The 11,740-nt window shown below is 44.2% G+C and overlaps 1 protein-coding gene across 1 annotated transcript; it reads right to left on the bottom strand.

The window, feature by feature from the left end:
- Positions 1-300: 300 nt before the first annotated feature.
- LOC143964109 (olfactory receptor 5B12-like) lies at positions 301-2,261 on the bottom strand. The gene has a single exon (XM_077473812.1). It carries the CDS (start codon positions 1,981-1,983, stop codon positions 1,054-1,056), a length of 930 nt encoding a protein of 309 aa, XP_077329938.1. The 5' UTR covers positions 1,984-2,261; the 3' UTR covers positions 301-1,053.
- Positions 2,262-11,740: the final 9,479 nt, after the last annotated feature.

The following is an 11,740-nucleotide window of genomic DNA, read 5'->3' as shown; positions in this document are numbered from 1 at the left end:
GTATTGGATATACAGTCATCATTGACCTGTCCCAGGGTGCATTCATGCTCGATTGACTCGTTGTCTTAAGATTGTCAAGTCCAACATCTCTGGTAAGCGTATACGAACGTTGATGTTTATTTTGAAGATGCCTACAGTTTGATGACTATCGGGGCTGTGTGACATCCAGTGTATTCACCTACGTGTCTAGATGGACATTTGGTGTTTCGTTTACTTCTATGTGGACTTTTCTCACTTATTTTTTGTTTGCTTAATTTTGCTAACAAGTTTGCACTTTTTATATGTTTGGTTTAGCTCTACATATTCACCACTATTACTGATTCAAATTTTTGTCACATTCTGTGTAGCTGCTTTTTCCTCAATTTAGTTTAATTTTATAGGAAAGGCGCAATAATTGTTTGTATTTCACAATGCTTATTTAACTTAAATATGGTCTTCCAGAATGGTTGAATTTTTGGACCACAGATGGGGACGCCTACCACCTGGCTCTTAGCATTTCCAGCATTGGTCAGAGATGGAGAGATGTATTTTATGAAGAAGTGATGAGGTTCTGTACCACCTAATTTATAACTTGCAGTTTCTCTCCTGAATGTGGGAAGCTATGGACAATTCAAATGTAAGTAGGGAGGCTTATCCCAGTCGTCAGCAGAAGGTGTCTGTTCCCACTCCCAGTCTCAGATATAAAAAGGGGCCTTTAGGAAAAGCGCTCAAAAGCAAGGTATTATAAACTTTCAAGATGGCATGGGACCTGTCAGAACCAGGGATACATAGGGGTTTATTTACTAAAGGCAAATCCACTGTGCACTACAAGTGCACTTGGAAGTGAAGTTTCTATAGATCTGAGGGGCATATGCAAGGAAAATAAAAACACAATTTGTGCTTGCACATGATTGTATGATAGAAATCAGCAGAGCTTCCCCTCATTTCAGACCTTCCCCTCAAATCTACAGCGACTGGACTTCCAAGTGCACAGTGGATTTGCCTTTATTAAATCAACTCCATAGTCTTTATGCCTATAAGCTATACCTTACTGCAATTGTCTAAGGTTCTACATCAGAAGTATTTTAGTATTGCTTGGGCAAGGACCCTCTTCACCTCTTGGTTCCTCAGGCTGTAGATCAGAGGATTCAGCATCGGAGTCATTATTGTATAGAAGACAGAGGCTACCTTGTCTTGTTTGTCAAAGGTCCCTGAATGAGGCCGCAGATATACAAAGAAAACAGTTGTCATAAATACGGAGACACAAATAATATGTGAGGAGCACGTACTGAAGGCCTTCTGCCTGCCCTTATTGGAAGTCATCTTAAAGATTGAAATAAATATGAAAGTGTATGAGAGGAAGATTGTAACTAGTGTATACATTCCACAGACTGCTACAAGGATGCCAGTTACCACATTACAATGGAAAGTGCTGGAGCAGGACAATTTGAGCAGAGGTGGGATGTCACAGTAGAAATGGTCAATCAGGTTGGATCCATAAAATGGAAGACTGAACACACAACTGGTCTGCGCAACTGACTGTAAGAAGCTAGCAATGGAAGAATAAAAGACCAAATCAAAACATTTCTTCTTGGTCATTATCAAGGTGTAGTGTAGAGGGTGGCAGATAGCCACATAGCGGTCATAGGACATGGAGGAGAGAAGAAGGGTCTCAGTGCTTACCAATGAACAAAAGAAGTAAAACTGGAGGGTGCAGCCAAGAAATGAGATTGACTTCTTGGAGGAAAGCAAGTGAGACAACATATTTGGAGTGATAACTGAGGAGTACAAAATATCCACCATAGAGAGGCTACTCAGCAAGAAGTACATTGGAGTGTGAAGGCTGGAGAAGACACAGACAAGGGTCATCATCCCAACATTTCCTATTAGGGTCACCATGTAAACCAAAAAAAAGAAGATGAAGAGGAATGGAACTAATTCTTTGCTATCAGTTAGTCCAGAAAACTCAAACATGGTCACTTGTGTCTTGTTTATTATATCCATTAGTTTCTTTAATAATGTTGAAATTAAACATTTCACAGTTTCAAATATAAAGGAGATACATTTTCCTTGTGAAACAACTAATTAATACCACATGCATGAATTGTGGGTAGTAGAGATAATATACCAGCATTGCATATCCCAGCTCTCAAATATGTCAAGCAGAAAGACTCTAAAATCATTTTTTCCATTTTGTCGTAATCAGTTTTTAAGTGCATGATCCTGAAGTGAGATTGTGGAAAGAACACTGACCTACAATATCATCGTTTTTTCTTGTCTTCGTGACTAATACATGTAATAAAATTGAAAAACAATATTATAAGTAACCTTACAAAAAAGTTTGTAAAACATGCAGCTCACCGAACGTCACCTCTAATGCCACGTACACACAAGCAGACTTTTTGACAGCAAAGGTCCGACGGAACGACTCCGTCGGACAATTCAATCGTGTGTGGGCTCCATCGGACCTTTGCTTGCCAAAAATCCGGCGGACTTTAGAAATAGAACATGTTTTACATTTTCCCACCGGAACTCCACTGGACCGAGAAATCCGTTCATGTGTATGCTAGTCCGACGGACAAAAACCGACGCTAGGGCAGCTATTGGCTACTGGCTATGAACTTCCTTATTCTAGTCCGGTCGTACATCATCACCTTAGAATCCGTCGGACTTTGGTGTGATTGTGTGTGGCCAAGTCCGTTCATTTGGAAAGTCCATCAGAACTCCGCCGAAAGTCCATCAGAAAGACCGGCGGACCTAGTCCCTCGAAAAGTCTGGTCGTGTGTACATGGAATAAGGCTGGTTTGTCACGTAATACAGATGCGACTCACAGCAGGGATCCGGTGCCTCCCTGTTCTCCGTTTCAGGGACAAATCAGGCCTGATTTTTTTCCTGAATTTAGACCTGAAATGGAGCCAAAGACGCACAAGACCCCTGTGCTATCCGCTCCGCAGATGCCACAGAGATGTGTGAACTGGCTCCATTGAGAGTTGGTCACAATCTCCTGTCATGTGAATTAGATGAGGAGAAATCCGCATCCAATTAGCATAAGTGTGAACCCAGCCTGAAAGTGTATAATGAAGTTGGGAAGGCAGGAAGTGAAGGGAATGAAGCTGAGAGTGACAGGTGCTGGGTAGGCACATTGGGTGGTGACAGGTGGTGGGTGAGCACAACAGTCTATAATTCTATAATGCTATATTAGCCTACATCTATTGTGAATATGCACTCATTACTTTTCGTTTTATAATAACGTTGTATCTGGTAATGCCCTAGGCCTTTGCGCCCTTTCTTTTTTGTATGTTTGCTTTTAAGATTTCCCCGTCTCAAGAAGCTAGCACTGGCTCAGCTTACCAGGATGTGATTAGAAGTTGCGTTTGAATGGTCTACACCAGTGGTTCTCAACCTCAGTCCTCAAGTACCCCCTCCGGGCCGTGTTTTGGGACCTTCCCTTAATTAAAATAGCTCTTATCAATACCATGTCATTGTTATTGATTTAAAGCAGCTGTGGAAAGTAAAGGAAAACCTGAAAACATGGCTCGTTGGGAGTACTTGAGGACTAAGGTTGAGAACCACAGGTCTATACTACAGCTCTGTTCATACTTAGAAAGCCCTAAGCTCTAATGTGTCATTTGGAGATACATATAGGCAAGTAGTAATCTATGCTGCCCGGCGGACAGTCAAGAGTTAACTCCAGTACCAGGTTTTTCTTGGCGTGTTTTTCTTGGGTTTGACCCTCCGGTCATGTGTGCTATAAAAAGGAATGAGGGCCCAGATCCAGGAGGAAAGATCTATCCACATGCAGAGAGGGAGGGGAGACTTACACACACAGTCTGTATGGGAGGGAGGACATAGACAGTCAGCAAGATGTAGTAGGATTGCTGGAACCCACAGTCCTTTCCGAACCATTCCTGGCTTCTGTCAAAGATGAACTCTTTCCTATGCTGGGGCAGCCACAAGAATTTATTCCAAACTCTTACTTGTGATTGCCATCATGTTAATTTATTCCTTAAGTAAAGCTACAAAGAGTTAATAGAGTGTGAAGTGGTTATCAAGGTTAACAAAGGGTTCTCTAGCAGATTGTGCATGTGACAGGTAAGAAAACCGTTTGCAGCAAGGGTGATGTTGTTGACATGCCTTCAGCCACAATCTGTCTCCCATAGAAGCGGGAGCAGGTCTGCACCGCTGGGGCCCTCATCGTGTACACAGGTATGGAAGAGAAAGAGTTAAGTGAAGAGGAGTGCATACTTTGAGTCGAAATGTGTGTGCTTTGAGTCAGCAAAGAGAGTATACTAGTGTTTTTTCATGTTTGTCATGAGCGTGGTTCAAGTAAAGTTACCCCATGTGTATGTCAGTGACCCTGTACAAACAGTCTAATGTAGCGCAAAAGAACACACACTGGGGTAGCCCTCTCATGTGAACCTTGCTTGATGCCCAAAGAGCAGGGAAATATGGAGGACATGATTACCCCCACCCCCCCCCCCCCCCCCGACCTATGACACTACCCCCCTTACATACATTCTTGTTGGAGAATTACCAGGTAGTAATCAACAGGTAGTGGGTGAGTAGGAGTAGGTCCCCTTCACTTCACTAGAGTGAAGCTAGCTAGATTGAGCATTTGCATGCAAAGCAGCATGAAGTTGTGTCAGCTTGGCCTTTTCACCCTTGTCATTTATATGAAAATGGTTGGGTAAGCAGGAAGTGGTATGTTCTGAGCAGTGATTTCTTGCTGAAGAAGGTGGTGGCAATAAGTATAGGCCAAAGGTTGTGATAGGCAGTGAATTTCAGATGAGCTGAAGAAGGTGGTTACAGTGAATTTGAGTTGAAGAAGGTGATTGGTAGTGAAATTGAGTTGAATAAGGTAAAGGCCAGTGAATTTGAGCTGAAGAAGGTGAATCTGAGCTGAGGAAAGTGGTTGATATTGAATTTTAGCTGAATTACATAGTAGGCACTGAATTTGAGATGAAGAAAATGATGGGTGGGGAATTTTAAGCTAAAGAAGGTAGCGAACAGTAAAACTGAGCTAAAGAAGGTGATGATCAATACATTTGTGCTGAAGAAGGCATCGGGCACTGAGTTTGTGCTAAAGAAGGTGCTGAGCTGTGAATGTAAGCTGAAGAAGGTAGTATGGAGTGAAATTAAGTTGAGTAAGGCGCATGGCAATGTATTTGAGCTAAAGAAGGTGGTTGTAGTAAAATTGAGTTGAATAAGGTGAATTTGCACTGAAGAAGGTGAATCTGAGTTGAAAAAGGTGGTAGGTAGTGAATTTTAGCTGAATTAGGTAGTAGACACTGAATCTGAGTTGAGGAAAATAATGTGCAGTACATTTGAGCTGAAGAAGGTAGTGGGAAGCAAAACTGAGCTAAAGAAGGTGGTGACCAGTAAATTTGTGTTAAAAAAGGTATTGGGCTGTGAATTTGTGCTAGGTGTTGAGCTGTGAATGTAAGCGGTAGAAGGTGGTAGGGAGCAAAATTAGGTTGGATAAGGTGAATGGTAGTTAATTTGAGCTGAAGAAGGTGGTGGTTGGTAGTGAAATTGAGTTGAATAAGGTGAATGGTAGTGGATATGAGCTGAAAAAGGTTGTTGGTAGTGAAATTGATTTGAATATGGTAAATGACAATGAATTTGAGCTAAAGAAGGTAGTAGGTAGTGAAATTGAGTTGAATAAAGTGAATGGCAGTGAATTTGAGTTGAAGAAGGTGGTGGGTAGTGAAACTGAGTTGAATAGGGCGAATGGTAGTGAATTTGAGCTGAAGAAGGTGGGTTGGTAGTGTAATTGAGTTGAATAAGGAGAATGGCAGTGAATTTGAGCTGAAGAAGGTGGTGGGTAGTGAAACTGAGTTGAATGGGGCGAATGGTAGTGAATTTGAGTTGAAGAAGGGGGGTTGGTAGTGTAATTGAGTTGAATAAGGAGAATGGCAGTGAATTTGAGCTGAAGAAGGTGGTGGGTAGTGTAATTTAGTTGAATAAGGCGAAGGACAGTGGATTTGAGCTGAAGAAGGTGGTGGGTAGTGTAATTTAGTTGAATAAGGCGAAGGGCAGTGGATTTGAGCTGAAGAAGGTGGTGGGTAGTGAATTTTAGCCAAATTTGAGCTGAAGAAGCTAGCGGGCAGCAAAACTGAGCTGAAGAAGGTGGTGACCAGTAAATTTGTGATACAGAAGATATTCGGCAGTGAATTTAAGCTGAAGAAGGTGGTAGAGAGTGAACAATGTTATTTTGCTGAAGTGTTTCTAAATGAAAATAATAGTAAAAATGCATAATTAAAATGTTACTAATTATCATTTATATAAAAGCGTGGCCTGCAGATAAAGGTAAGAATACATCTGTAACCCATTCTTGGACTTGAATTTGACATGGCTATTCTAGAACATAGGGTACAATTACAGCACCCATAAGAATTAAGATATTGTATCCTGATATGCCTACCATAAGATCAATAATCACATTTACCTTCTTTACCTTCTCTCTCTCTGACCGTCTTCTATACACTGTTGGGTTTTTTCTTCTCTTGGAGGCACACCTAATGTATTCGTAGATGGGATTTACATTATTACATATGTTTTAGGAATTAAATATATTGCTTAAAATTGAAAAGAGAGTTGAATTTCATGGATAAAATATTTTTTAGCCCAATCCAGCAATACAAACAATAAAAGGGGTCCTTCCTAAAAGCCTACCAGCCAGGCAGAAAGTTTGCTGCCTGGGATAACACTTTAGTTCTAGAATCAAATGTCTTAAGAGAAAACATCTGTAAGTAAAATAAAAATAAAATAAACATATCACTAAATGCATCATTGCTAATTTTTTGTTCCTGACTTATTTTATTAATACAGAAAAATCATGGTAGGGATCAGTCTGCAGCTGTAATATTAGAAATAAAAAAAAAAAATCAGACAATTGTGTCTTGTAAAGTAATATTTTTCTCTTACCTGCTGGAAGCATAGTTGGTCTATGTCTGTAAAGCAACACCACTTTTATAATAAAGCCAAAGATCCTGGAGAGTATTCCTGGGCACCCCAGGGACTAAAATATCATTTATATTTAGAACCAAATCAGCCAGGGAATTATTCCTGGTAATTTCTTTCTGCTAATAGAGTTTGACAGCAAACAATCCAATCAATATCTGCTCTAGAGGAGCTTACACGCTATTTTTTTATTATACATTTATATACTGTAGCTTTGACATACTTTGTACACAGAACGCTGAAGCAATCACATCAGTTTGCACCAGAGGAGCTTACACTCTAATATCCTACCACAGTCACACTCCACTCCAAAGATACCTTCTAGTTGTGGAAAGTGTTAAAATGTTGACTTATGTACAGTTGGTGCCGCCGATATTGTGTTTCCAGCGCGATACTGTCACGCTGGTTCCCGGTGACAGGCTTCTTTAACCAGCGCGATCCCATTGCGCTGGTTCTCGCGCTGGCTGCAATAGGAAAATGTCATTTTCCTATAGTAGCGAGTGAGAGGTGATAATGTCGCCTCACTAATGAAGTCTGCATTTTTAAGGGGAATCCCCTATGCCGAAAAAAACGGTTTGCGGGTCCCCCCCAAAATCCATACCAGACCCCTATCCGAGCACGCAGCCCGGCCGGTCAGGAAAGGGGGCGGGGACGAGCAAGCGCCCCCCCCCCCCCCCCCCCTCCTGAGCCGTACCAGGCCGCGTGCCCTCAACATGGGGGGGTGGGTGCTTTGGGGGAAGGGGGCGCCCTGTGGCCCCCCCACCCCAAAGCATCTTGTCCCCATGTTGATGAGGACAAGGGCCTCTTCCCAACAACCCTGGCCGTTGGTTGTCGGGGTCTGCGGACGGGGGGCTTATCGCAATCCGGGAGCCCCCTTTAATAAGGGGGCCCCCGCATCCCGGCCCCCCACCCTATGTGAATGAGTATGGGGTACACACAGCATCCTCCAGGACTGTGACATCATAAGGGGCGGGGTCACCATGTGACATCAACCGGTGACCCCGCCCCGTGTCCCTATATAAGTCGCCGCACACCACGTCCCTGGCATTGCGGCCGGAGAGAGCGTCGAGTCAACATCTCAAGGAGGAAGAAGAAGAAGAAAAAGAAGCAGAAGAACGGAAGGCGAAGGCGGCGGCGGCAGCAGAAGACCGGGCCACCGCTAGTAAAAGAGCTGGAAGAAGAAGCGGTGGCCCGGCAAGAAGAACCGAAGAGGGGGACAAGACCCCCGAAGTCGGAAGAAGGGGTGATGGAAGACCGGGCCTCTGCTAGTAAAAGAGCTAAAGGAAGAAAGCGGAGGCCCGGCAAGAAGAACCAAAGAGGGGGACAAGACCCCCGAAGTCGGAAGAAGACCCCCGGGCGGCGGTGGCGAAGAAGAAAGCTGGGCTGCTCCGCTAGTAAAAGAGCTAGTAAAAGAGCAGAATATAGCGGAGGAGTCTGGCGAGAAGACCCCCCAAGACGGAAGAAGACCCCCCGAGCAGTGCAATAAATTATTTTTAAACCTTGTGTGTTGTGTTTTTTTTTACATTTTTTTTCACAGGTGAATGGGTAGAGGTACATACCCCATACTCATTCACATAGGGTGGGGGGCCGGAATCCGGGGGCCCCCTTATTAAAGGGGGCTTCCGGATTCCGATAAGCCCCCCGCCCGCAGACCCCGACAACCAACGGCCAGGGTTGTTGGGAAGAGGCCCTTGTCCTCATCAACATGGGAACAAGGTGCTTTGGGATGGGGGGCCGCAGGGTGCCCCCCCCTTCCCCAAAGCACCGACCCCCCATGTTGAGGGCACGCGGCCTGGTACGGCTCAGGATTGGGGGCGCTCGCTCGTCCCCACCCCCTTTCCTGACCGGCTGGGCTGCGCGCTCGGATAGGGGTCTGGTATGGATTTTGGGAGGGGACCCCACGCCGTTTTTTTCGGCGTAGGGGATTCCCCTTAAAATCCCTACTGGACCTAAGGGCCTGGTATGCCTTTGAAGGGGGAACTCATGCCGTTTTTTTTTTAAATTTGGCGTGGAGTTCTCCCTTAGGATTCATACCAAATACAGTGCCTGGTATTGACAAGAATCCAATTCGGATCCCCGCACCAGTGTGAACCCGGCCAGCGATGCTTGCCGCTTACCGGGAAAGGAAAAGAAACATTTTTCCTTTCCCGATGTGACCCGGGTCGGCGCTGGCTCCTGCGACGGGGCTTGCAGGGTGTCAATCTCGCCGATAAAAGCAGCGAGATTGACACAATATCGCGGTCACCTACTGTAGCACCCTCCTGGTGTAGTGTAGACCACTAGGAGAATTTATCTACTTCCTCTGTAATTAGTGGAGCAGAGGTTGATTGGTTAGTGTTTTATAGGCTGCTGCTCAGTTGGTCATCAACCCTGTCCTCAGGGCTCACTAACAGGCCAGGTTTGCAAGATAACTGAAATACATCACAAGTGATATCATTTGCTGCTCAGTGGTTGCAGTATTCTAGTCTGCATCTCCCCCAAGGTAATACATAAAACCTGGCCTGTTAGTGGGCCCTGAGGACAGGGTTGGTGACCACTGTTCTAGAGGATTATAGTGGAAGGAAGAACAGAGTAGGCAGCTTGAATATTTATGGGACTCCAGAACTTGCTTAAAGGAGAGACACTGTAACAGTGTATTGGATTAATTATATTATATGGACTTTATTTTCATGACATTGCCTTGAGATTTACTACTAATGCCCCTTTATCCTTTTACCTCTGAGGGTTGTATACTGGTCTTGGTCCTTTTGCACTGGGTTCCAAGTATATCCCCTTGTGGGGCCATATTTGATATTGCTTTTTACTACGTAGACCCTACACACACACCTACCTTTTGGACTTCTCAAACTAGGGCTCTTACCACCGGTAAGTACCAGGAATAATGAAAAGAGATTGTCCAGTGATACCCTTCTTTCCCTACAATGGTCAGTGTCTGCAGGGCTCAAGTAAAAACATGATACTGTCACCTGATCCCAGCACTCCAACTGGCTCCTCCAGTAGCTGAGAAGCCTAACTCCAACTAATTGACCTTACCAGGCCTGGACTGGGACACAAAATGGGCCCAGGCATTTTAAACTGAACGGCCCCTAGTCTGGGGGGGGCCCTTCCCTTGGAGCTCGGTGGCAGAAAGCCAGGGCCTCGGTGCAAGTGCGACCTTTGTGAGCCTGGTAGTTCCTCCACTGGTGTCAGTAGTTTATTTATTACATTTTTTAAATTATTTTTTACCACTTTAATTATTTTTTTACAATTTTATTTTTTTGTATTTTCTAGGAGCCCTATTGGAGGGGTGGGGGCTTTGGTATGATTTTAGGGGTCTAAACAGACCCCTGTCATCTCGCCTTTGGGACAGAGAAAGGAGATTGAGGGCGCAGCCTTCAATCTCCATGTTTGCAGTGTCAGCTGAACAGAATGAATGAACAGGGACAGCTTCCCGTTCAATCACAAATGGAAGTAAAACTCATTAACTGAAGTAAACTGAGTTCCTCCAGTCCTCCTCTCTCCCTGCATGGTGGTGCTGTAAGCGCCACCTCTGCAGGAGCTCCAAACTACATCTGCCCACAAGCACAAAGTAGTCCTTTAAAAGTGATAGTATAAAAAAAGGGAAAAAACTGTGTAGGGTTCCCCTGAAAATTCCAACCAGATCCCTATCTAGGCATGCAGTATGGGTGACTAGGAAATGGTAAACAGCAATCATGCTTCCTGAACATTGGAAGTGGATACCTTGCAAGGCGGCACTGTAGTGCCAACCACGCAGGAGCTGCTTGGTAGGATGGTTTCTCTGTTCACTGCCACGACTCTATAAACTACTTCATCCCTTCTGATACATCTGGTTATGTATACGTGCACTTATTTTGTGAGTGCTTTTAATTTAGTTTAACCACTTCAGCCCCGGACCATTTTTCTGGTCAAAGACTAGACCACTTTTTGCGATTCGGCACTGTGTCGCTGTAACTGACAATTGCCCGGTCGCGCGACGTGGCTCCCAAACAAAATTGACGTCCTTTTTTTCCCACAAATAGAGCTTTCTTTTGGTGGTATTTGATCACCCCTGCGGTTTTTATTTTTTTGCACTGTAAACAAAAATAGAGCGACAATTTTGAAAAAAACGCATTCTTTTTTACTTTTTGTTATAATAAATATCCCCCAAAAATATATAAAAAAAATCATTTTTTTCCTCAGTTTAGGCCGATACGTATTCTTCTACATATTTTTGGTAAAAAAAATCGCAATAAGCGAATATTGATTGGTTTGCGCAAAAGTTATAGAGTTTACAAAATAGGGGATAGTTTTATGGCATTTTTATTAATATTTTTTTTTTACTAGTAATGGCGGCGATCAGCGATTTTTATTGTGACTGCGACATTGTGGCGGACACATCGGTCATTTTTGACACATTTTTGGGACCATTGTCATTTATATAACTGCAGTGATTCCTGTGTAAATGACACTGGCAGTGAAGGAGTTAACCAGTGGGTGGCAGTATAGGGGTTAAGTGTTCCTAGGGGTGTGTTACTAACTGTTGGGGGCTGGGCTTTCATTTAGTGAACACTGATCTCTGCTCCAATCACATGGAGCAGAGATCAGTGTCACTAGTTGCTAGATGGACCGGGAAAATGCTGTTTACAACGGCATTTCCTCATTCAGCCACCCCGTGAGACGATTGCGGGTATGCCTGCGGCGATCGAGTCCGCGGGACCCGCGACCGGACTCAGGGGAGTCCCGACCAGCACGCGAATGCGCCACCGGCAGGGCGGCATTAAAGATTGGACGTACCTGTACGCCAATATGCCTGCCCGTG

The sequence above is a fragment of the Lithobates pipiens genome, unplaced genomic scaffold, assembly GCF_037356315.1.
Source record: "Lithobates pipiens isolate NorthernLeopardFrog02 unplaced genomic scaffold, aLitPip1_a1.2 Scaffold_8, whole genome shotgun sequence".
Classification (NCBI taxonomy): domain Eukaryota; kingdom Metazoa; phylum Chordata; class Amphibia; order Anura; family Ranidae; genus Lithobates; species Lithobates pipiens.
Note: the sequence above shows the minus strand (reverse complement) of the source record. Positions and strands in the feature narration are given on the sequence as shown.